The sequence below is a fragment of the Guillardia theta genome (genome assembly GCF_000315625.1).
Source record: "Guillardia theta CCMP2712 unplaced genomic scaffold GUITHscaffold_72, whole genome shotgun sequence".
In the NCBI taxonomy this organism is placed as follows: Eukaryota; class Cryptophyceae; order Pyrenomonadales; family Geminigeraceae; genus Guillardia; species Guillardia theta.
In genome coordinates, this window is record NW_005434602.1 from 164,750 (window position 1) to 187,541 (window position 22,792).

At 49.9% G+C, this 22,792-nt stretch overlaps 8 protein-coding genes across 8 annotated transcripts in view; 4 read left to right on the forward strand and 4 right to left on the reverse strand.

Moving 5' to 3' along the window:
* The first annotated feature begins 796 nt into the window (after nt 1-796).
* Nucleotides 797-2,673, forward strand: GUITHDRAFT_154300 (hypothetical protein). The gene is made up of 11 exons (XM_005826737.1): nt 797-817; nt 1,450-1,544; nt 1,595-1,681; nt 1,725-1,784; nt 1,833-1,929; nt 2,001-2,069; nt 2,122-2,203; nt 2,248-2,289; nt 2,332-2,393; nt 2,450-2,564; nt 2,621-2,673. Exons 1-11 carry the CDS (start codon nt 813-815, stop codon nt 2,663-2,665), a joined length of 759 nt encoding a protein of 252 aa, XP_005826794.1. The 5' UTR covers nt 797-812; the 3' UTR covers nt 2,666-2,673.
* An 84-nt stretch (nt 2,674-2,757) lies between these two features.
* GUITHDRAFT_154301 (hypothetical protein) lies at nt 2,758-5,483 on the reverse strand. Its single transcript, XM_005826738.1, has 2 exons — nt 5,211-5,483; nt 2,758-4,849 (listed from the first exon to the last, which is right to left on the reverse strand). Exon 2 carries the CDS (start codon nt 4,830-4,832, stop codon nt 2,874-2,876), a length of 1,959 nt encoding a protein of 652 aa, XP_005826795.1. The 5' UTR covers nt 4,833-4,849; nt 5,211-5,483; the 3' UTR covers nt 2,758-2,873.
* Nucleotides 5,484-9,606: 4,123 nt separating this feature from the next.
* GUITHDRAFT_154303 (hypothetical protein) lies at nt 9,607-10,620 on the reverse strand. Its single transcript, XM_005826739.1, has 5 exons — nt 10,337-10,620; nt 10,230-10,286; nt 9,982-10,182; nt 9,762-9,918; nt 9,607-9,703 (listed from the first exon to the last, which is right to left on the reverse strand). The coding sequence occupies exons 2-3, from the start codon at nt 10,249-10,251 to the stop codon at nt 10,034-10,036; spliced, it is 171 nt and encodes a 56-aa protein (XP_005826796.1). The 5' UTR covers nt 10,252-10,286; nt 10,337-10,620; the 3' UTR covers nt 9,607-9,703; nt 9,762-9,918; nt 9,982-10,033.
* A 625-nt stretch (nt 10,621-11,245) lies between these two features.
* GUITHDRAFT_114067 (hypothetical protein) lies at nt 11,246-12,114 on the forward strand (the record flags this gene model as incomplete). Its single annotated transcript, XM_005826740.1, has 6 exons — nt 11,246-11,259; nt 11,323-11,433; nt 11,481-11,588; nt 11,637-11,738; nt 11,787-11,942; nt 12,018-12,114. The coding sequence occupies 6 exons, from the start codon at nt 11,246-11,248 to the stop codon at nt 12,112-12,114; spliced, it is 588 nt and encodes a 195-aa protein (XP_005826797.1).
* Nucleotides 12,115-12,494: 380 nt separating this feature from the next.
* On the forward strand, nt 12,495-12,834 carry GUITHDRAFT_114068 (hypothetical protein; the record flags this gene model as incomplete). The annotated part of the gene is made up of 2 exons (XM_005826741.1): nt 12,495-12,708; nt 12,767-12,834. 2 exons carry the CDS (start codon nt 12,495-12,497, stop codon nt 12,832-12,834), a joined length of 282 nt encoding a protein of 93 aa, XP_005826798.1.
* A 1,906-nt stretch (nt 12,835-14,740) lies between these two features.
* On the reverse strand, nt 14,741-16,002 carry GUITHDRAFT_96539 (hypothetical protein). Its single transcript, XM_005826742.1, has 2 exons — nt 14,907-16,002; nt 14,741-14,852 (listed from the first exon to the last, which is right to left on the reverse strand). The coding sequence occupies exons 1-2, from the start codon at nt 15,921-15,923 to the stop codon at nt 14,793-14,795; spliced, it is 1,077 nt and encodes a 358-aa protein (XP_005826799.1). The 5' UTR covers nt 15,924-16,002; the 3' UTR covers nt 14,741-14,792.
* Nucleotides 16,003-19,376: 3,374 nt separating this feature from the next.
* GUITHDRAFT_114071 (hypothetical protein) lies at nt 19,377-20,543 on the reverse strand (the record flags this gene model as incomplete). Its single annotated transcript, XM_005826743.1, has 4 exons — nt 19,377-19,481; nt 19,530-19,601; nt 19,783-19,920; nt 19,968-20,543. 4 exons carry the CDS (start codon nt 20,541-20,543, stop codon nt 19,377-19,379), a joined length of 891 nt encoding a protein of 296 aa, XP_005826800.1.
* Nucleotides 20,544-21,022: 479 nt separating this feature from the next.
* GUITHDRAFT_114072 (hypothetical protein) overlaps nt 21,023-22,792 on the forward strand; it is a gene marked incomplete at both ends in the record, with an annotated part of 3,705 nt that continues 1,935 nt past the window's right edge. Inside the window, 7 exons of the mRNA XM_005826744.1 lie at nt 21,023-21,052; nt 21,343-21,414; nt 21,717-21,785; nt 21,976-22,042; nt 22,087-22,137; nt 22,271-22,336; nt 22,509-22,599. Of these exons, the coding sequence (XP_005826801.1) occupies nt 21,023-21,052; nt 21,343-21,414; nt 21,717-21,785; nt 21,976-22,042; nt 22,087-22,137; nt 22,271-22,336; nt 22,509-22,599 (446 nt within the window). The remainder of the gene's footprint in view (nt 21,053-21,342; nt 21,415-21,716; nt 21,786-21,975; nt 22,043-22,086; nt 22,138-22,270; nt 22,337-22,508; nt 22,600-22,792) is intronic.

Here is a 22,792-nt window from a genome sequence, read left to right on the forward strand (position 1 = left end):
CTCATCTCGCTTCATCTCCCGTTCACTTCTCGTTGTCGTGCTCTCTCCACCTTTCTTCTTGCCTGCAGCATTCTCCTTACCTGCTCCCCTCCCGTCTCCTCCCCTCTCCAGTCGAAATCCTTGATTCGCACCCCTACCCATCTTTGTTCATCAGAAACTATATCAAGGACCCCCTCTTTGCGAGACCTGTACAGTCTGTGTGTACCCCAACCCTATACACTCTTCCACCCCACCCCCTATTTTGAAAGACCCTCTTCCCCTGTCAGGCCCACCAGCGTCTCTCCCCCCGGCCCCTGGAGACACCCAACAAACCACATCCCCACTCATACCGGGCCGCCGGGCTGCTGGCCCAGCTGCTGGCCAGGCTGCTGGCACCCATTGTGGCCTGCCCATTGTTGCGGCTGGCACCCAGGCTGGCACCGGGGCCGGCCGGGCCACTGGCAGCGCGGCGGTGGCCCCCGGCATACTATGATCGGACAGTCACTGGGCCGGGCCCGGGCGGCGCCCCGGGGCCGGCGCGCGCCGAGCCGTGGCAGCCTGAGTGACTGCATACCAGCCTCTGCTGAGTCCCCGGCAGCGGCAGCCTGGCAGGGCCCGTCGCCGTGGCACGGTGACCGGCGTTGCCCGGCCCGGGTGGCGCCGGCGGCACTGCGGGCCGGGCCGGCGCCTGGCCCGGCCCGACTCCGAGCCTCAGTCACTGAGTGAATCACATCGAAGGGGCCTATCATTCAGAAGGACCACCTACCCCATCCTGTGTTGTTGATATGACCCGTGGTGTACCTGCCCGAAATAGATCGGCTGCTCCTGATACCATGCAGTAAGTACCTCTCCGGTCCCCCTGATCTCATGCTGCATGAAGAATGCGCGGCTGTGTTGTCGGATTCAGCATCATTCTCTTCCTCATACGCTTCTACCGTCTGTATCCTCCTCCCTCTCATCATCATCATTGGCGTAAACAGCAATGGCAGCAGCAGCAAGCATTGAGAGAAACAAGCTAGGTGATGAGCAGAGGAAGAAGCTAACGTTGGTGTTGTCGTTTCCTCCTCTCACGCCCTGAGATACAATGACTTTCAAATCTTCAAATTCTTATTTCCCGTCTCAAACCACATCTGTGTGATTGACTGATTGTTGACCTTTCCCTGTCTGTTTATTCTTTTCTATCCCTTGAAGCTGTGGTTGCGACCTACGTATAATCTTTCAACGTTCTTACTAGAGGAAAGAACGATAGCTTCGAGTAGACGAGATGGAAGAAACGATCAGAAAATCAGTGAGTCAACACGAATTAGCCAGACAACACGACAAAAACAAAGGTTACATGCAGGGTGATCAACAATTTGCATCATCGCACAGTTTGAATAGATCTGAACATGGCAACAACATCACGAGATCACCAATCCCCATCTCGACAGCGAAACGAAACATCTTAAGGCAAACTTACGATGCGTACAGGTCATTCACGGAATGGCCCAATGAGAAGCAGAATCAGAGGCACATTGCAGCTGAGGCGATCGGCACTCTGCTCTTTACCTTCATCGCAGGAGCATGTGAGTGTTGCTGCTCATTCAGGCGATCAGCTGACAGTTTCATCCACCAGCTGCTGTCAACTCAGAGTCCTCGGGTCTCTTGACTGGAGCGCTCGGATCTGGGTTCGCTCTTGCTGTCATCATCTACGCTACTTCCGGTAGGACTTGCGTCACTCCTTGCTGTACGTGACGATGGTGAAGGTGAAAATGGCTCTGGTGGAAAGATCAACCCAGCTGTCACTGCAGGCCTGCTGATCACAGGTTTGGAGGATGAGAGCTTGCCGACAGGACTAACGGACATGCGCGCAGGACGAATCGACAAGATGACTGCAGCATGGGAGATGATCGCTCAGTTTGTTGGAGGATTTGCGGGAGGCATCCTGCTGAAGCTCGCGCTTCCGCACACGTAAGTGTGATGTGCTTGCAAGATCATAGAGTGCCACATCTCTTCCTTGCCTCATACTGCTTGTCCTACAGGGACCTCACTGTGCCTCTTCTTGCTATGGGTGGACCTGCTACTTCACACCCGCTTTCTACATTCATTTGGTGAGACTTGAACGAACAGTTGAAGGGCGGTGTTCTTACATGCTTGACACAGGGAGTTCATGGCGACTGGCTTCCTCGTCTTTATCATCTTTGCTACTGTTGTAGACAAGCAGACTCGTCATCCTAACTTGACTGTGACTGCTATTGCTTTGTACGGTATGGACCTGACAAGTCACAGGTGACCCTCCCTGCTCCTTTCGCTCCTCTTGCCATCGGACTTGTAAGTCTTGAACGAGCTTGTGATGTTGTAACAAGGCTGCAGGCTGTGGTGGTTGATTCCTTTGCTGCCGGCCCCTTCACTGGGGGTGCCATGAACCCGGCAAGGTCGCGATGCCTATCCCACCTTGATAATGCTTCTCATCTGGTTGCCTTGCTCGCAGAGCTCTCGGCCCCGCCATTGCGTTTTGGAACTTCAAGAACATCTGGGTGTACCTGACTGCAACTTTCTTCGGAGGAATCGCAGGAGCTGTTGTCTACGAGAAAGCTTTTCTTGAGGTGAGGCCTCTCCATGGTTCCCTGCTGCCCTTCAAGCCTTTTGATGAATGTTGCAGCATCAACCACCCGAGGCGTTCGAAGTCAGCGAAGCTTCAGTCTGAACGGAACCATGGACAAACATGATTCGAGTCATGTGAAATTATATTGCAATAAAGTTTGAATAGAGGAATGACTTGCTGCATTCAAGCGCAACACCGGATCAAACAATTTCTTTAATGAACAAAACGTATCAAAGATGGTAAATTCAAGCTTTCTAGAATAGATTACAAACTTCCTCCCAATCTCATCTCATCCGAAGAGTTGTGCAGCTTAGTCGGACAATTTGACCATGTAAGATTCCCAGGTGTCGTCGTTGACGCTTCGATAGCCGATAGTCTCATCAACTCCTTCAATTCCAAACGAAAATTTGTCGAATCCCTTGAACCAACCAGCAACATAAACCCCTGAATTCAACACAGCAATACTCTGCGGACTTGATTGCTGACGATTTTCGTAACTGGCTACAGTATCAATTCCAACGGTGGGTTCTGAAAGTTGTTGTGTGAATCGGTATGCAGTAATTGTTGTTGGGCAATTGGATCCCGTCAAATGCAAACAAGATATCTGTACAGATCCACCATTGGTCTGGCCCGTAGAAGGTTGGGTGAAGTTTCCAACCAAGGCAACAGCAGTTGGTCGGTATGGAGCCTGAGTATCCGTTGAAATTTGTAAGATCCACTGTGAATAATACAAAGGATCCCTGACTGCGTCAGACTGTGCGAGGTACAAGACATCAGCCGTCGATGTGCTCATTCCAACCTGCTTCCATGGTCCATATCCTCCATTCTTCAAGTTGGTAGGACCACCATAAGGACCGACAGTGATGGCTGATTGTCCGATGGGCAATCCAATCGTCTTAGCCCACTTCACTCCATAAGCATTGCAGCCAATGTTTTTTGATGCGCAGGATTTGGTATAAGTCGCAGGCAACAATTCCTGGTAGGGGCGAAGCTGAAAGACGGATGTGCCATCAGGAACCGTTGAAAACGCTGGAATCACATTGTAAGCGAAGGTGCACGTGGTAGAGCAGGAGATCACTCCAGTGTATCCCGCGCCCGTTCCTTTGGTGATCGTTACTTTCATGCCATCCAATGAATTAGCGGAGGATACTGTTGCAGACGTGACCGATAGGCTCAAACAACTGCAGCCTCGAGGTGAGTTTGCGCATGCCTGATTGGTCAAGATATGCACAGCACTACCATCGCACGGGGAAGCTTGAGTGCCACTCTGAACGACCTTTCCAGTGTACGATGCTGTAGCGTAGTTCAACTGGGGGCGCAAATCTACTGTTCCAACATCGTCAAAGGTGACAACGAAGCCTGTCCAAGTAGATGTAGAAGCGGCATGCGAATACATGGTGCAATCAGGCAGTCCAGTATTTCCGAGAGATTCCTGAGAAGATGTCACAGGAGACGCTCTTAACATTGGGCAGCCAAGACTGTTCACTCTGCCAGCAGTCTTAAGACCGAAGATATCATCTCCATTGTAGCCAAGATTCGTTTGCACGGTAGACGAAGCAGAGTTGAGGAAATACGGCTGAGCGCTTGATGTGTACATATTGGATCCTTGATATTTACTTGCTGCACTTGCCTGATACGATCCAATGACAAAGATCTCTCCTGAGATCGCATTCACAGCCACAGATGAAGCTGTCTCACTGGTGGTCTCGCCACCAGTTCGCCTGATCCATTCAACCTGGGGCTGGCGCAAACTGTTTCCATACAACCCTGACACACCTTGCTTTGCAGGTGCCCCGTTACCAGAATACTTCACCAGGAAAATATCAGATAGCGTAGACAAGGATCTTAACTTTCCCGAGCAGATAGCATCATTCAAATAAAGGGTGGAAATTCCTTTCACTCCCACGGTCTTATCTCTGCTGCATGACAATGGGTACTTCGTTGCCCCAAAGTCCGCATAATTGCTGTCGGAGTTGGTTGTAATTTGACCCGTGACATAGATGTAGAAATCAGTAATCCTGCCGTACCCTTCCCTTAACGTTGATACTGGCCCTGGAGATCCAACTATCCGCTGAGTTGGAATAGGATCAGAGGCAGATCTCTGCGGCACTTGCAATCGCGATCCCGCAAACACTGGATCTAGAAATGCAATTGCTGTTGGGGTCAATATAAAGTTGTTTTGTGTCGCATCAACAACAGTGTCACCAGAAGCCGAAACGAAGTGATACCAAACCAGAAAACCTGTGGCATCGTACGCTGCAACATACATTGATTGTTTGGTAGAGGATGCGCTGGGAGTGTATCCAAGTTGCACATAGTCACTCGCAACAGTGTTCTGCACAACATAATCTTGATTCGCCGAGACTACCCCAGAGGCTGACACAGATTGAGTTCTGCAGAGTTTCTTAAGAGTCTTCACTTGTGGTTGTGTATTAGCAGGTGGACCTTCGGTGACGGTCTGAGTATTAAAGGTACAATTTTGAATTCGGATGGAAACAGTATCCGTCGTTTTCGTGTCATGTCCAAAGGTTCCAACAACAAATATCATGTCATTGTGCGAGGCAACTGCTGCGATGCTTCCACTTGATACTGTGTTTTCCGACGAGACTTGGCCGTCGTACATGAAGCGCACCCAAAACACTCGAAGATCATTGTCATACTGAGCCAAAAAGTTGAATTCATCATACACATTCTGCTGAAGTGCTGCACATACAGGGACACCAACAGTGACTTTATACGCGTCTGGCATCTGACCATAGCACACGAAATTCGAGGTAAGATCCTTCTTCTGCGCCTTTCCAGTGATATAGACACCTCCGTTGGCCCAGTGCTCGCCCTTTACGTCCGAAGATGGTTTACCAGAAATCACGTAGCACGAAGTGCTGTCTGGCGTCATCTCTCCATTGCCGTCCCAATCAGGCTGAACGTAAGCAGTGCGGGTTGCCGCCTTGTAATCTTGTATCTTCCTCGACTGTCCAATTCCCTTACCACAAGTGATAGTGATAGTGAGTCCATTGTACCATTTGTCCATGACGGTCCCGGCAGTATTGACCAAATCTTGACCGGAAGCAGCAAAATAAGATGCAGCGGTGTTGGCCAGAACAATGTATCCCGGGGACTGGCCGGTTCCTTTCGACCCAGAAACGGCAATGCCGCGATCATATTCAACATCAGTCCTTGTTACTGAAGTGGGAACATTGGGAGGATTCGAAGTAGAGCGCACTTGGGTGTTGATCACATTGCTTGTTGATGCATGAAAACATCGAATCTTCAAATTTGACACCACCAGCTCCTGTCCTGACTGCGTTCCTTTGATGACTTCTGAGTTGATGAACTGACCAAGATTTGAATATTTGATCACGAAAGCCTCTTGATAGTTGGCTCCCGCATTGGTTTGAGACGTGACCTGTCCGTATGTGTCGGTTCCAAGAATTTGAAGAGTTTTTGCAGGTGTGCTGGAGGCGACTCTTGTCTGAGTATCAACATTATAAATGTTCAGGGTCACATTTTCAACAGTACTTGGCAATCCGTCACTGTAGTATCCAACAACATAGTGATTTCCTGATGAAGCGTCCACAGTAATTCCTTGGATGGAGGCAACTTGTCCTCCAGCAGCTGTGTCAATCTTGTTAAGCCACAAAGGCTTCCCAACTTTGTCCATCTTGGCAATGAAGCTTGCACTTCCGGTGTACAGGTGGAAACTTTCTGCACCGCTCATGTCACAGTTGCCGTCCTTGACACGTGAAAAATCTGTTGTAGTTGCCACCTTGCTGGTGACATTGAAGGCAGTGATTGTTGCTTTGCAACCGTAGTTTGGAGTTGCAGATACCACTATGATCGTAGATCCAACGTAATCCAAACTTCCACTACCTGGACCCCCAGTGAAAGTGATAGTATTCAGAGTTGTAGTTGATGAATTCACGACCAAGTAAGTATTTGATGCTGTCGTGACAGTCAATCGCCCGAGTAGGTTTTGGTTCATGGCGATATGCTTTCCTTTGATCGTCATGTATCCATGCAGCGACCCAATCACATAGGTATCTCCAGTGTTGGGGTCAGTAGCCATGTCGTATACTTGTACATCCTCTGGTTGACCCGCACTGCTGAAATGCAATCCCCATACGAAGTCATAGGATCCATATTGAAATCCCCTGTTTTGATCAGAGATACAGCTAATAGATCTCGTAGAGACGTCCTCCCACCCAGTTTGAGCATAGTTCATGCGAGTGATAAAAGGGGATGACTTTGCTGCTGGTGATGCTTCAACAGTGACCTCAAAATTCTGCATGCTCTGCTGCGAGCTCAAACCAGCGGGTGGTGTCTCACAAATCAAAATTGAATGTTCCTGGGGTCCATTCCTTGATGAAGGGCATGGTTTGCACGATCCGCCACAGTTGTTACCTGTTTCGTCACCGTCCATGCAAGACAAGAAATAAATTGTTGCCATGGCATGGTGTTGGGCTGGAATAGTGCCTTTCTGGCCTCTCAAAACTGTAATTGAAGCAGTATTCGACGATGATGTTGTGGAAACTACCTTCATGATCTCATCATCTATCTTGATGTATCCAATTGTGTTGGTTCCGCCAATTTGCCTTGTGCTTCCCTGAATGTTGGACACAACCAAATTATTCGAAGAAATGAAAAGACTGCTGGTCAGGTATGCAACAGAATCATCAGATTTCATTGTTGACGATAAAATTGCCCTTCTTGATAGCAATTCAATTTGAGATCCTCGCTTATGCGCGCTGACTTGTGTACCCAGTTGTGCTCTCTTTACGTCAAAGATACTTCCATTGATAGCCATTATCAGCATGATTTCTGCGTCCATTTGAATGTATCGTCCAGCGGTGAATTCCTGGAGATCAGACTTGGAATCAACTGTTGTATCATAGACCTGAAATACGCTCTCGTCCTGCGTCTTGAAAGCTCTCTGCTCCCACCAGGGGTTTCCATTTCCATCATTGCGAACCACAAGACTGCCAGAAGTACAAGACGATGACATGACGTTATCGACAGTCGTGGCATTCAAGTATAAAGTATTGTTATTGAGTGTGTACGAATTGACTTGCAAATATGTATCTGAACCACAACTCACAACGCATCCAACCTGAGAGCAATCTGCAGTTCCAAGAAGTTTCAAAACGTCTGTGACTTGTAGCTCACTTCCTCCGTTTGACAGTGTTGACACAGCGGTGGTTTCACCAGCAGCAATTCTTCGAACGATGTCTCCAGGATTGATAGCTGGAGGGAGTGCCGACTGAGATGAGACTTTCATGAAGCAAAAATGGCCATCTTTCGCTGACGCTGGAGAGTAACCTTGACAAACAGCATTCGTAGAAATCGGCACTGCATTGCTGGCCGCAGCATTTTTTGATTGCTGCTGAATCCTCACCACGGAGTTCCTGCATACTTCAACAGCTCTGACAGCAGAACCAGTTGTGTGATCTCCCACAGGAGAATTGAAAGATCCTCGCTCAGTGATGTACAAAGTGCTTCCGGAAACTCCACTTACTCGAACTATCTCTTGTCCTATGACCACATATGCTGGATCATCGGAGGTAACAACAGGAAAGTAGCTTGAGGTGAAATAGTCCATTGTACCAGAAGTAGGATCTTGATCAAGTTGCACGGTCCAAAGTGAATTCAGGGTTACGACACTTCCTGATTGGCAATTGGAAGCCGATGAAACTGCTTGCAAAGTCAACACATTCCCAGTCCAGCTTGTGACGGTAATATTGTGAGTGTCTCCGCAGGAAATCACCCATGGACCAGTACCTTCTGCAAGAAGAACAGCAGCATTTTCCACCGTAAGGGACGTACCACCATTTGCCAGTGCAGCGCTCTGAGCAACAGAAACTGTGGTTCTGCCCTTGAAGTTGTTCTTGAAGTCCGAAGAAAGTGCTGTAGCGGCTGTACTCTTGAGATCAAAGAAATTAAACCCGCAGAGCGCAACAGCATCTTCAATGTAAATGTTCAATGATGTAGTCTTTGAAGTCCCGGCTTGGGTAGACAAGAACACAGAGTTCGAAAATTTGATAGTTGTAATACCCTCGATCATCTTGTCATCTTTGACTGTTGCAAACAACCCCTCAATATTCCATTTTTTCTGTTGATATGTTTTGCGAAACCCAGTTGTACCAGAGAAATCAGTGTAGGATTCACCCAAATTCGTGGTGAACACTGCATCATCTGGGCACAAAAATGGATATTTGAGATAAGGAAATCCGTACGTGCATGCAGTGGTTTGTGAGCCTCTACCAACACAAGTTCCACTTTGAACTGCCAATACTTGATTGTTTGACGAACATCTTGAATGTGAGCCACCAGGAACAGGGCAACTTGAGCAATGGGTAGGGAAACATGGACCACCCGTGTCAATACCAGTTTCTCCTTGGTCAATATACTTGGGAATAGCTGCAGTGCCATAGTTGTACCCCTTAGACGTTCCATCATCTTGCATTCCATTCCAGCAATGCTCAGGATATTGTTGTTTCATGGTGTCTGTTGCACTGTTGTATGCATTGTGAAGAGTATTTCCATTCATGTTGTTGGGAGACTTGAGTACATCTCCAGCTCCTGAGAGAATGTAATTGTTGTCGCCTGCTGCAGCCTTCTGTGCTCTTGATTCATCACGGACGATGGAAGCTGGAAAACTAGTTTTGCGACATGCTTTTCCGTTGATTCTCACGATTGGATTGCTCCCTGTCAAGCCGAAGTTTTCTCCCAGAACTGTAATGCTGGCACCTCCAGATCGTCTACTATATCTTGGCAAAACTTGTTTCACCTTGATGACATTAGCTTCATGTCCTTGACAGTAAAATTTCAATCCAGTTGGATTATAATAGGCAGATGGAGCTTGTTTGCACATGTCGATTGTTCCATCCAGGTTGCAACAAGGATACCAGGAGTTTCCACTGTACAATGCTACGGTAGAAAGAGAAGTTGCTTCTGCACCTGGATAGTAACCTCCACGAATTTTGATTTGCTTCACATGTGAAAGTACACCAAGCATATCAATCGTACCTGAATCACAATCAGTCACACAACAAGACAAATTGTTTTATTTGTACTAGGCTTTTTCTTGGTTCTGCTGTCAATCCATCCTGAGCCTTCGTTGAGAATCAATGTTATGGACCCTCCCTGATTGACATCCAACAAGCATCAGATATTTGTCTTGTAAATGAAGTAGAGTAGCAACCTGTTGCGTTGCTTGAAACATCATGAGCGAAAACCCACAGGAGGCTTCGATTATGACATCCGGAGCTTGTAGTGGAGTTGCTGTCAATGGAGTTTGCGCATGAATGAGCGTAAAGGACAGCTTTCCGTTGTAAGCTGCTGATAAATCTCCAGAAAAACTATGAAAGAATGCAACTCAGACGAATACAGCAAAACATGAGACACAAACTATAATAGCTTACCTGTCTGTAGGAGACACAAAGTACCAAATTTCATCATTAGTATCCGAACCACTTACACCTGAGCCTCGTCCAGCCACCAACTGAACAGACGATTTCTGATTTTTGAGCGTAAGCGTACTCCAACCTGCCAGCCCTGGCAATTGCAACGATGAAACCATAGGTTGTGGAGGTTGTGAGACGGCCAAAGGATAACTTCCAGCACTGCCGAAATGTAAATTCACTCTTTAGTAACCATCTTTGTGGGCTACCTGGCCGAAGGCAGTAGTACATTTGAACCTGAACTATATTGTGAAGGCTGGCTATACCTGACAAGTCGTAAGCACTCAATGCCCTTTGACAAGCAAAGAAAACACACGTGTTACTACTCGAGACCACTGAAAGACCTGGGGAATTTGAATATGTAGCACTGGTAACACCATCCAAGAATAGGAGCGAAAGGGCGATCTTGAAGATCCGTCGAACCATTTCTCCTTTCATCCTCACTTCATTCAACTCAAATCTCCACGATACAGCTCAATCCACAATGAACGAGTGGAATGAGGAGAGTTGATAGAGGGGACCTCCACAGAGGTGTGCGAAGGAGAGGGGGAGGGGTGGCTAGAGGAGAGTTGAGAGGAGAGCGATGGGGAGAGAGGAGGTTGAGAGAGCGGGAAAGCGTAGGAGGATTGCAGCGGCGGTTGAACGGGTAAGGTCCGTCGGTTGCCCTCAAGAATCGTACTGATGGATGGTACTGTGGTACTGTAACACAGTACTCATTTTGTCGTATAAATATATTTGGAAATATATATACCTTAGTCTACATCGTATAAAGATTATTATCATTATCTGGGGCTGTTTTATCAACTTGTTCTAGGTACAAGTGAAAAAGGAATGGTAAATACATATAGTTTTTATCAATCCATAAATGTCATACAATTTAAAGCATCTGGTACAATTTAAATATATTTTTAATAAGGATACATCGAAACGAAAATGGAGCCATTTTAGGACAACGGTTAGAGGATAACGAATGTTCGCTATCGGCCCGGGCAACCGGAAACCCGGCGGGCCCGGCCAGCGCGGCCCGGTAGCTACGTTACCTGCAATTGACTCAACAAGTCCCCCTCAGGATTATTTTATGGAGACAATAAAGGCATCAAAAGCAGAAAGGGAATTATCCCTGCACATATTCTGCTGCCCTGTCTCATCTGCCCTCCCCAAGTCGTGACCTGCCAGGACCTACGGAGGAGGAGGAGCCCCTTGCTCCTATTTCGAGACGGGTGCCATGCAGCGAAGGGAGTGAGTGAATGCGATGGAGGAGAGGGAACGAATGGAACCAGCAGCACTGAATGCATTCTGCAGGAACTTCAGAAGAAGTGCTTCAAGACTCTCCGCTCTCGCAGATTCAAGGAGATATCCCGTCGACAGCGTTATAGACCAACACATCAAGCCTGTCGAAGCTCATAGCAACAGGTTGGCTTGAAGTCTAATACTTCTCAAGGGGTTTGATCTCTTCTCAGACCGTCAGCTCATAGAGTTGATGGATCTCACTACATATCAGCAACCAGAAACTCTTGGATCCCTGCCTCGACAGACCCTTCCAAGAGCCATGGAGATGAGTCGATCAGGTCCTAGGCCTGCACAGAGGCGTTGGGGAGATGTGATGTGTCATGCAGACCCGTCAGAAGCAGTGAGTCCATCATGTCATCCATCTGGCAACAAAGTCATGACACTCTGAGACACGCGTCTCAAGGGGTGGTAGCAGCGGACCTGAGAAGGTGCAGTAGCGAGGGGATGGGACTCCGTTGAGACTTGGGTTCGAGCAGGTCTACCCTGCTCCTGCAGTCGCTGCATGAGGCGAGAAAGTTCAAGGACATCGACGACGTGAGAAGAGCAGTGCAGGAACATGAGCAGTACGTGGGGGACCTTCGTAGCAGTCTAAGGTCCAAGGGTGCCTCTGCGGTACAACGCAAGGCCACAACGTAACCTTTCATGTTGTGATGAACAACTGTCGAGCTCTTACTACTTGTCCTCTTGAATCTAGATGGAGGCATCAGTACCCAGACCTTCAGCTGGATAGAATACGAGGGAGTGTCCAGTGCATCCAAGATCGTGAAGATGAAGATGAATTCTCGAATGAAGGAGATCGATTGATTGAAGCCGTCCGCCCAAAGACAGTCTCAACCTATCATAGAGGATTCATCTCCCGCAGTAGCAGATACAATAGGTTGGAAATCGCAAGAAATCTCATCATTTCTGGCAAGGTCGAGGAGGGAGAGGAGCTTGTACGAGAACTGAACCAGGAGGATTCAATATACAACCAAGAAGAGAATGTCATCAACTATCAGCGAAGCACCTTCCCTGCTGCCTATCCCTCGCATCTGCTGAATGGACCAAACATCCCTGTGTCCGTTCAAAGGTGGACAAGAAAGAATCCTTGCTGTGGTTGTTGGCTGAAATACAGCACTGCAACAGGACGGAGATTTGCAGGGCGTATGAAGACATTTTCAAGGGAACACATCCAGATCATTTGGATGGAGATCTTTTCAAGCAACGCAATTCCTCGAGGTTCGTGTTTTTGCACCTTGTTTGGAATCGTGCTGATCAGCACTGCTGTCAGCTTGAACATGAGAATGGACCTCGACAATTTTCTGGAACAGACGAAACGAAGCTCGTTGGCGTTTAGGAAGAAGCAGAAGGAAGCAGAAGAAAAGGCTCTGAGGAATAACGATCTTGCAGACAAAAGGTGTATAATGACCTCATTCTTGTTGATAGAAAGTATCGATTGATTGTTTGATGCAAGCAGGCCGAAAGCAGTACATGAAAAAGCCAAGACATCGGAGGAAGACTGGAATAAAGATTATGGCGATGTGATGCGGATGACGATGGAAAAACTGCTAGGACGAACAGTGATCTTTGCACCTCTTGAATCAGAAAACAACCATGACGAGAAGCAATTGACTGCCGAATGTTAGAAGGCAGCGAAAACGACTGAAACGTTGAACGTGACCTGCGGAGCACAAAGAAGTACTATTTGGCCAATATGGATTTTGCAATTGAAAGTGATGATAATTCTTTCAGATTTTGATGCTGATCTTTTTCTGAATGAACGTTGCAAAAGGTTTTGGAAAATGCCTTCTTCGCACAAAGAACACCAGCCCCCTGATCTGCTTGACACGGAGATGTCAAACGTGCAAGATAGAAGCTTGCATCCGCACCGCTGTGTATGGGTTCTGCAGCGCGATAGAATCCTTCGTGCTCAACATAGAATTGCTCAGCCAGTATCTGCCCATCACCTCAGTTCCAATCCCTCACAATCGCAGACGTACATGGGCGAGCGTTCAAGGAAGAGCCTCTCCATCGATCGCGCTTCACGGTCTTCGTCGATGGCATGAAAGATTATCGAGAGAGCGCTCTGATCCCTACATCAAGCTTCAGTGCGAGCGAGTCAAGAGGCAGCACAAGGGAACCATCGGTGATTCGACTGGTTGCTTCCCACGGGAGCAATGCACTCCAACTTCATGCTGCATCGCCACCTGCATACCCGATTCATCACCATGGGCGACAACCTGTTTTCAACTGGTACCATGGGAGGAAAACCTCGTGCCAGGTCGAGTGATTCTTGTCCAAGGCGATCATGCCAGCCTTCAGCGGGCTGTCAATACCAGACAGTTGAATTGGTTTCAGGTACCGCCAGGCTTTCTTTCATGTCGTATCTCCCCGGATTCTGTAGAAGAGCGGTTCAGCACGTTGCTACGGCATCACGTCAGGCTCACTAGCCCCAGTTGATTGTACTGCTCGGGAAATGCCCTTCCTCTCATCAGATCAGGCCGATTGCCTTCCACAAGAATGAGCGATGCAGGAAATCTCTAGGCCTCGTTGCGCAACCCATGCTTGCTATGACGAACCAATGACCAAACGCTCTCAGCTTTTGCTTCACGTCGCTGCTCTCAAGTCATCTCGCTCTCCTCCCTTTCCTTCGCACGCTCCTGTACCTGAGGTTCGCACGGAGCTCTACCCCCGAGTCAAGGTACATCAGGCATGGAACACGATCCAGCGCGTCTTTCAAGATGCATGCCTGCATGACTTTGCTCAACAAGATGATCAGAGCATTCTGGCCTTACCTTCCATGCATAGTTACCAAGATGGCTGACGTGGGGTGGGAGGAGGTCAAGGTTGAAGCGGACAAGGGTTGTGCGCCACCAGCCGGAGACGTTTGCGGCTTGTTGTGTTGTGAGGCCGACATCATATACCACAATATTCAGCACAGGATGGTGGAAGTGAATCGATCCGATCAGATTCTGCCTCTAACTTCACAGCAAGAAGTAGCCTACTCAAGTCACAAACCTCCAGGCTTTCGTAGAATCTATCCGAAGCGGCTGTGACGACATGCTGCAGATCACAACCTGCACTCGCAGTGAACCATCTCATCTCGCTTTCCTCCTTGCTGCTGTTGGTTCCACTTCGGCGCCAATCTCATACTCAGTCGTGCAGGAATGAACTCGCTCTTACGAAAATTGCTCCTCTTCTCGATCTCTTTCAACCTCGACTTGCTCCTCCTCCTCACCATCCTTCTTAGCATCCTACTCCTCACATATCATGACCTGCAGTCTGCAGCTCCGCTTCTTCACCAGCTGCTGCTGTCCCCACGGTGCACAACAAACCAGCAAAGATGAAAACCGCCCTGCATTGCATGCAAAACTGACGGTGGGACTACCGGTGTCTTTTAAACATAAGACGTACCAATAGACTGGGTGGGTAGTGGTGAATGAAAAACATGAGCAGAGCAATATTTGATATTGAGTTGTAACATGACAAGCTAGCTAGATACTCTAGCGCGAAGAAGTTCCAAACTGCGAGAAGAACGACTCATCCACAGCTCCTGCGTATACCTGTAGAGAGCAAGATCACTGAACAACCATGTCATCACCACCTCCAATGACTACCTGCTTGTACAAGACTTCCTTTCGTTTCCTTGCTTCTTCCGCTTGCCTCCTTTGCTCGTCCGCCACCTGGCGTGCTATCTCCTGTTTCCTCCTGAAGACCTCTCTCTCTCCTGCAATCAGATTCCTGCGCACCGCCTCTTGCACCAGATCCCAGTTTTGATCCTCCTCCTGCTCCATCTTCTTCTGGTTGGCCTTTTCATTCGCCTGGCGGATCTGCTCCTCGCGGATGGACCTGACCTGCTCAGGGTCGAGGCCTTTAAAGTGATACTTGATGTAGCGATGTGGAGCGATGCAGCTGATCGTGGTAGCACGGTTCTCGGTAAGCGTATCCGACGAGATCTGGTTCTTGATCTCTTCTATAGCGTCTTCCATCTCCTCCATCTTCCTGATGGTCTCCTGCTCTTTCTTGGCCTCCGAGAGCGCCAAGTTGTAATCTCGCACTGCATAGTTCATCGCAGCACGCGACTTCATCTCCTCGATCTCTAACTCTGATCGGCGCTCGTCAATCTCTGCCTGCCTCTCCGCTAACAGCCTCTCCATCTCTCTCTCTTGCTCAATCTGGTCTTGTTTTTCTGACATTTGCTCCACGACCCACATGGCTTGCTGTTGCTGCTGCTTGCGAAAGCGATTGCCATAGTCCAAATCTTCTCCTGCAAATTTTTGCAAGGAAGCGGGACCAACAATGGGGTCGTCATCAGCCATTCTTGCTGGCCTATCTTTACGAAGACTGAGAGGGTCGTTCAGATCCCATTCCTTTCTCATGTACTTTTGCTGCATCTGGTCTCGGTAGTCTTGGATAGACATCAAGTTTTCCTTTCGCGCCCTCTGGACCTCCCTCTCCATTAGCTGAACCCTTTGCTCAGTGACAAGAAGACGGTCAGCAAAGGCTTGATCCATCTTCTTGGCTTCTTCTTGTGACCTTTGCTTTTCTTGAATTTGTTGTTCCAACCCATCCTTGTCGATCCCGATCGTTCTCTGCTTTGCATTGAAAATTCTGGCCTTCCTCTCTTCTTCCATTCTCCTCCTACGCTCAATCACACGAGCTTCAATTTGTTCCCTGCTGACGTCTCCGGACGTCGCCAAGACTCCACCTGCTGTTGCCTGCAAGATGCGTCAAATTCTGTTGGATCGAGTGAAAGTTCCTAACGCCCAACCTCTCCGCAGGAGGTGGTGGACTATGTCAATCCCCCCACTTGGTCTTCACTACCTCATCTCCATTCTCCTCCTCCTCCTTCACCTCCTCCTCCTCCATTGGTCCTCAACATTCCTGCCCATTTTCTCCTCCCATCCCTCCCTTTTCCTCCCCTTGTCCACTCGCACCTCCACCATGGCCACTCGCGCGCTTACCATTGTTTCGAGGGATTGTGTGAGCTCAGGGGGTAGGGTGATTAAAACATCGGGTTCCCCTGTCCAACGAACTATACTACCCCTCCAAAAATCAAATTTATGATCTGACTAGTACCGGTATCGAAACGGGCATTCATCGCTGGAGGGTAGAGGTAGTCAGCACCAGGGGTAGAGAACACTTGGTTCGAAACTCAACCGCCGGACGCCCGTTGGCAGTTACAGAAACGTTACCAACTGTTATCCTCCGGGCCCGCGTCTCAACGGTCGAATTCCGAACTTTCAGTCTTGTCAGAGGATCAGAGGATGGGCATGAGGGGATGAGGGGGGTCGTGGTAGGATTCCATGCAGGGGGGGCGCGGGAGGAGGCAGAGGAGGCAGAGGGGAGGGAGGAGGAGAAGGCAAGGATAGAGGTGGGGAGCAGACAGAGGGATGAGTTGATCATGTCGGATCTCGTGGAGAGGGAACAACGACGACCGCCTTAGCTGGGGGGTTTCTGTGCAGGTGGCGTCGTGATTGATTGAATGGGATTCAGCATGGGAACAGGTGCAAGGAACAGGCACAGGCTCATGGTTGGAGATCATGTGGATGCGCGATGGAGCGTGCCCAACGGGAAGGAGTACCCCTGGTTCCCGGGCATTATCATAGGAACAGACCCCACCAAAGAAAGCTACGTCGTGCGGTTTGAGGACGGGGATGTTCAAGAAGTACGGTACAACCTAGTCCGGAAGTCAACGGACTACGACTTTCCTGACCAGCTACGGTTTCTGCCGCTTTCAGTAGGGGACAAGGTGGAAGCGCGCTGGAGGCATGCGGACGGAAACAAGAAGTGGTACAAAGGGACAGTGATGAACATACATCCAAATGGCAAGTACGCGATCCTGTACGACGATGGAGACTTTGAGCCCTTCGTAACACGAAAGAACATCCGAGGGAAGGAGACCACCGCGGACGGGAGGAAGTATGATTGGAGCAAAGAGGCCAAAGGAGTCGGGAAAGAGAATAGATCACGACAGGACTCAGGCAAGCAGCAGGAGGCAGGAGGGAGGGGCAGGTCTCCATCACCGTCGAAGGCTCAGCCCAGGAGCAACTCTCCAGCAAAGCGGAAGCGATCAGAATCTCCATCCAAAACCCCCCCGAAGGCCAAGAAGAGCGGACCATCGATGGAGAGGGCCAAGCCAGCATCGAGGTCAGCCTCGCCGCACAGGAGCCTCGCCGCAGCCAAGCCCAAGGCTGGCTCTGCGTCCAGGTCAGCCTCGCCGCACAGAAGCCTCGCCGCAGCCAAGCCCAAGGCTGGCTCTGCGTCCAGGTCCGCACCGACACACAGGGGCGTGGTTGAAAGCAAGCACAGGATACCACCTGCCACTCCGGCGCCATCGTCTCTGCTCGACGGAGACCTGGAGAGCTGTATCGATGCGAAGGCTGCAGCGCTGCTGGCGAGTATGAAGACACACCAAGGAAGCCACGCCAAAGGAGAGAGCAAGAAGTCATTAACCGTCCAGAAAAGGAGCGAGGTGACGATGGACCCGATACTGAAAGTAGGAGACTACGTGGATGCACGATGGAGCGTGCCCAACGGGAAGGAGTACCCCTGGTTCCCTGGGACCATCATCGGGATCAAGCCGAACAAGGGACACTACATCGTGCGGTTTGAGGAGGACGACGAGATATACGAGCTACTAGCGAAGCATGTGAGAAAGTCGACGGACTACGACTTTCCGAAGCATGTGCGCTTTCTTCCGCTTTCAGTAGGGGACAAGGTGGAAGCGCGCTGGAGGCATGCGGACGGAAACAAGAAGTGGTACAAAGGGACGGTGATGAACATACATCCCAATGGCAAGTGCGCGATCCTGTACGACGATGGAGACTTTGAGCCCTTTGTGCTGAGGAAGAACATTCGAGGGAAGGAGACCACCGCGGACGGGAGGAAGTATGATTGGAGCAAAGAGGCCAAAGGAGTCGGGAAAGAGAATAGATCACGACAGGACTCAGGCAAGCAGCAGGAGGCAGGAGGGAGGGGCAGGTCTCCATCACCGTCGAAGGCTCAGCCCAGGAGCAACTCTCCAGCAAAGCGGAAGCGATCAGAATCTCCATCCAAAACCCCCCCGAAGGCCAAGAAGAGCGGACCATCGATGGAGAGGGCCAAGCCAGCATCGAGGTCAGCCTCGCCGCACAGGAGCCTCGCCGCAGCCAAGCCCAAGGCTGGCTCTGCGTCCAGGTCAGCCTCGCCGCACAGGAGCCTCGCCGCAGCCAAGCCCAAGGCTGGCTCTGCGTCCAGGTCCGCACCGACACACAGGGGCGTGGTTGAAAGCAAGCACAGGATACCACCTGCCACTCCGGCGCCATCGTCTCTGCTCGACGGAGACCTGGAGAGCTGTATCGATGCGAAGGCTGCAGCGCTGCTGGCGAGTATGAAGACACACCAAGGAAGCCACGCCAAAGGAGAGAGCAAGAAGTCATTAACCGTCCAGAAAAGGAGCGAGGTGACGATGGACCCGATACTGAAAGTAGGAGACTACGTGGATGCACGATGGAGCGTGCCCAACGGGAAGGAGTACCCCTGGTTCCCTGGGACCATCATCGGGATCAAGCCGAACAAGGGACACTACATCGTGCGGTTTGAGGAGGACGACGAGATATACGAGCTACTAGCGAAGCATGTGAGAAAGTCGACGGACTACGACTTTCCGAAGCATGTGCGCTTTCTTCCGCTTTCAGTAGGGGACAAGGTGGAAGCGCGCTGGAGGCATGCGGACGGAAACAAGAAGTGGTACAAAGGGACGGTGATGAACATACATCCCAATGGCAAGTACGCGATCCTGTACGACGATGGAGACTTTGAGCCCTTTGTGCTGAGGAAGAACATTCGAGGGAAGGAGGTCACCGCGGACGGGTGGAAGTATGATTGGGCTGGAGGGGGACGTTAAGACTTTTGGCGAGCAAGACTTTGATTGTTCTTGACGTAACTCTCTCAAGCACAAGTCCTGTGGCACCAGATGGAATGCCAGTGCTGCTAGGCTTTCCGTGTTCAAGTCTTCATTGTTTGAAATCTATCGATTGGCTCCCCGGAATCGTCAACTTGCCCTTGGTGCAGAGTTCAGTAATAGTCTTTAGCGTTGCCTTTCCTCACCTTGAGTGATTAGGTGGAGAGCGCAGGTTTATGAATGGATCGAAGATGTTGTCTTCTTCGATCAACGTCGCGTTGTCAAACCGCTCAGACGCCAAGAAGACCTGTACGGTGTCGCAAAGATATTCTCAATGACACAAAGTGCTGGATACCTTCCCAACAAACTTGTTCTTCCTGAGAGTCACTCTGTGCTTTCCCAGCACGAAAGCAAATATAGCCTTGTTCTGATCGATTAGGCCTGTTGTACTATTATACACAAGAATCACTAGACGTCGCAATTACAATTCGACATTTCGAAGCTCGGGTAGTCGTCAAGACAGAAGGCGCACAGAGAGCGTGTTATATGACAACGTTCCATCTGCAAGAAGTTGATACAGAGAGAAGAGGGAGAAAGTCGACTATCACCTTCACTGCGCTGTTCCCATAGATCATCATGTTGAACATCACCGCACCTGAAAGTTCGCACTTCTTCGCGGTAAAAGTAGAGTTTCCGCCCACGTAGATGAGGTTGTTCAAGTCTTGAGGCACAACCGAATCGTTGAACTGACCTGAAGTCAGCAACGAGTCTCAGGACCTCAGGAAGTTCTTACTTCTCGCTGGTCTATGGGGAGTTCTTGTACCTTGGTTTGATACATGGAAACCTTGGGCGATTGGCACATAGGAGAGTCCAGAGGGCGTTCCTCGTCTAGTTCCCCTCCTATGATAATCAAGGCAGGTGCTTCGAAACCCGTGCCAGTACCCATGATGCAACACTTGTTGAAATCCCAGTTCCCACCGAGAATGAAGAAGACCCCGGCACTGGTTCTGGGATCTGAGTTTTGCCTCTCGTTCAGCAAGTAGAGGTTCTCGAAGCGGCCCTCAGCAGTCTTGCTGAGGTCTTGCTCGAGAAACCATGAGCCTCTCACCTTGACTTCCTTCTCTGGGCCTAGCTGATACTTCTCATCCTCTATCTTGTACTTCCGTTCCTCACCAAACACTGACACGCTCCTCGCAAGTCTCAGCGAAAGCGTATGGTCGAGGAGGTGCGCTCCCTTTCGCAATTCGATCTTGGATTGCCCTTGCCTTATCATGTCTGCGATGAAACCAGATGTCTCCAGTTCATGCACAGCAGCATCGTTGGCTGACACGACTATCAGGATCGTGAGGAGACCTTGAAGGTAGTTCATGTGCCTGGAGCGGATTTGAAGAGCGTCAATTCGATGTCAGGCGAGTATCAATCATGATATCACTGTGACAGTCGCTGCTGACCTACTGCCTCCTCCTCTCCCTCCCTCCTGCTTCCATGGATGTCTCGACAGGACTTATTGCCGCTTTCCGAGGACATTAAATTTAATTCGAATGAAACACTGGTATAAGTGTATCTGCCTTTTTCAGAAAACTAATGAAATGCCTGAGGTGAGCTTGTTCTTTTCTATCTGGAATCCACCCCACCTTCTGCAATACTGTTTCAGGCACCCGTCCTTTCCTCAATTAGTATAACCCCACCCTTTGGAGCTACTTGGTATTACCCTACCCTTGCCTAGCCTCACTTATCTTTAGTGACCCCCTTTTTACATGATACAATTAGGGGTACTATCCTATTTTAGTACCCATCCACCCCCCAATATTGACCCCTACCCTGCCTCGAAAGGTGGGTGGCGTCACCATGGACGTGCGATCCATGCGCGACGACGAGGTAAGAGGAGGGAAGTGGGGAGGGAGCGGAGAAACATGAGCAGCAGCAGTAGGATGAGGAGAAGAAGTCGAAGGAAGAGGATCAAGCACGTTGGAAACAGCTAGAAGAGCAAGAGCAATCACATCGCTGAACGAGAAGTTAGGGTAGTTGGAGAGGATCGCGGTGTATACGAGGAGGTAAAGCGAAGGAGGGAGGTGAATTCAACTCTTGATACATGTAGCCATGATAGTGACAACACAATCATGATGAGAAGGAGATGTGCATTCCTCTTCACTCTTATCCTGGAACAGGATTCCATGAGGTGGAGGTTGAGATCAGTTTGCGTGAGCTTGTGTCTTGGGATCATGGAACAATCAGAGAATGTTGTGTAGTAGACGGCAAAGAACGGAAAATTTCTGATAGACTGATAAACGACATGGATGAGACAACCTAGTGTTATCACCATGAAGAAGAGACTGCTAACAAGGAACTGATGCTTCGGACTGACACGTAGCAATACCACCGTGACATTCTGTCTCATATCCCTGTTCTCATTCTTTCACCAATGCCTGGCAAGAATTTCACTTCTTTCACATCATATGCATTCCATACTCCTCCGTTGTTCCACTACAATACTTCTGTCCCTGTGTTGTCCTCGTTGGTTTTCACGTTTGTTGCCTGTCAGGTGCTGGTGGTACAAGACGACAAAGACAAGGCTGATCCAGCATGGCCTCCTTGGAAGCAGCTGCTGGAGGTGAAAACTCCTTGCCACCTCTTGCTCGTACTCTTTGCCCTTGCTCGTCGTTATGTTCTTTTGCTCTTGCTCTTACTCTTTTCCCTCCTGATTGTTTGTCCTATCGTCTACTGCCTTCCCTGTTCTGTGAACTCCCTTCGCACTCTTCCTCAGTGTTCCTCTCTCCTCGTTTGCTGATAGGCAAGAGCAGGACCTTGCGGAAGCACATCCTCCTCCGAGCACAGTCAAACTCGCGTACAAGAACCTGGGAGATGCAGGTGATGGAAGCTGGTGTTGGTGTCCCTTGTGACACGGAGAGCAGGAGCGTTCCGACTGGCTGAGCTCCTCAAAGGTCCACTCCAAGGAGTCAAAGGTAAAGCATGATGCAAGGAGGAGGAGGAGTAGGAGAGTGAGGACGAGGACGAGGACGAGGAGAAGAGGACGAGGACGAGGACGAGGACGAGGAGAAGCGGAGGAGGAGATCTTGACATCAAGGTCTGCTGCAGTCCTTGACCTGAGCTGCACGTCTGTTGGTTCTTCTGGAGCATGCGCAATAGCAGCTGTCTTGCCCGGTATGACTCGCCTCCTCTTTCTCTTCCTTCCCCTCCTCTTTGTCTTTCTTCTCCTCCTCTTTCTCTGTTTAATTTCCTGTGCTTGCTGCTCCTGCAATCAATATCCGCAACCTGTCTCCTCCTCGACGATATTATCTGCCTCCCCATTCTGCTCGTAATGAAGCTCCTGCAGGTCATGCGGAGCTGCGAGCGCTTGACATGAGCTCCAACGCTGTCACTGACGTCGGCGCTATGGCGTTTGCTCAGAGCATGACGAAGAACAGGTGGGGAAGAGAGGCAGCGGGAGAGCTTGACGTTGGGGCCGCAGCACGTTGCAGTCGTTGTGCTTGCACGCATGTCTCATCGGTGACAAGGGGGCGAGCGCCATAGCGGAGACGCTGGAGGTTGGACGAAGTGGAGAGAGGGAGGGAGGGAGGGAGGGGAGGGAGGGAGGGAGGGAGGGAGGGAGGGAGGGGG

Bases quoted from the DNA above. Each gene is read 5' to 3' on its own strand.
- GUITHDRAFT_154300 (XM_005826737.1), top strand. The intron at 2,070-2,121 runs GTGAGACTTGAA...TGCTTGACACAG, and splicing joins CCGCTTTCTACATTCATTTG to GGAGTTCATGGCGACTGGCT. The intron at 2,394-2,449 runs GTCGCGATGCCT...CCTTGCTCGCAG, and splicing joins GGTGCCATGAACCCGGCAAG to AGCTCTCGGCCCCGCCATTG.
- GUITHDRAFT_154301 (XM_005826738.1), bottom strand. From the start codon at position 4,832: ATGTATGTTGCAGCGTACGATGCCACAGGTTTTCTGGTTTGGTATCAC.
- GUITHDRAFT_154303 (XM_005826739.1), bottom strand. From the start codon at position 10,251: ATGTACTACTGCCTTCGGCCAG. The intron at 10,183-10,229 runs GTAGCCCACAAA...ACATTTCGGCAG, and splicing joins GTACTACTGCCTTCGGCCAG to TGCTGGAAGTTATCCTTTGG.
- GUITHDRAFT_96539 (XM_005826742.1), bottom strand. From the start codon at position 15,923: ATGGAAGAAGAGAGGAAGGCCAGAATTTTCAATGCAAAGCAGAGAACG. The intron at 14,853-14,906 runs GTAGTCATTGGA...TGCTCTCTACAG, and splicing joins AGGAAGTCTTGTACAAGCAG to GTATACGCAGGAGCTGTGGA.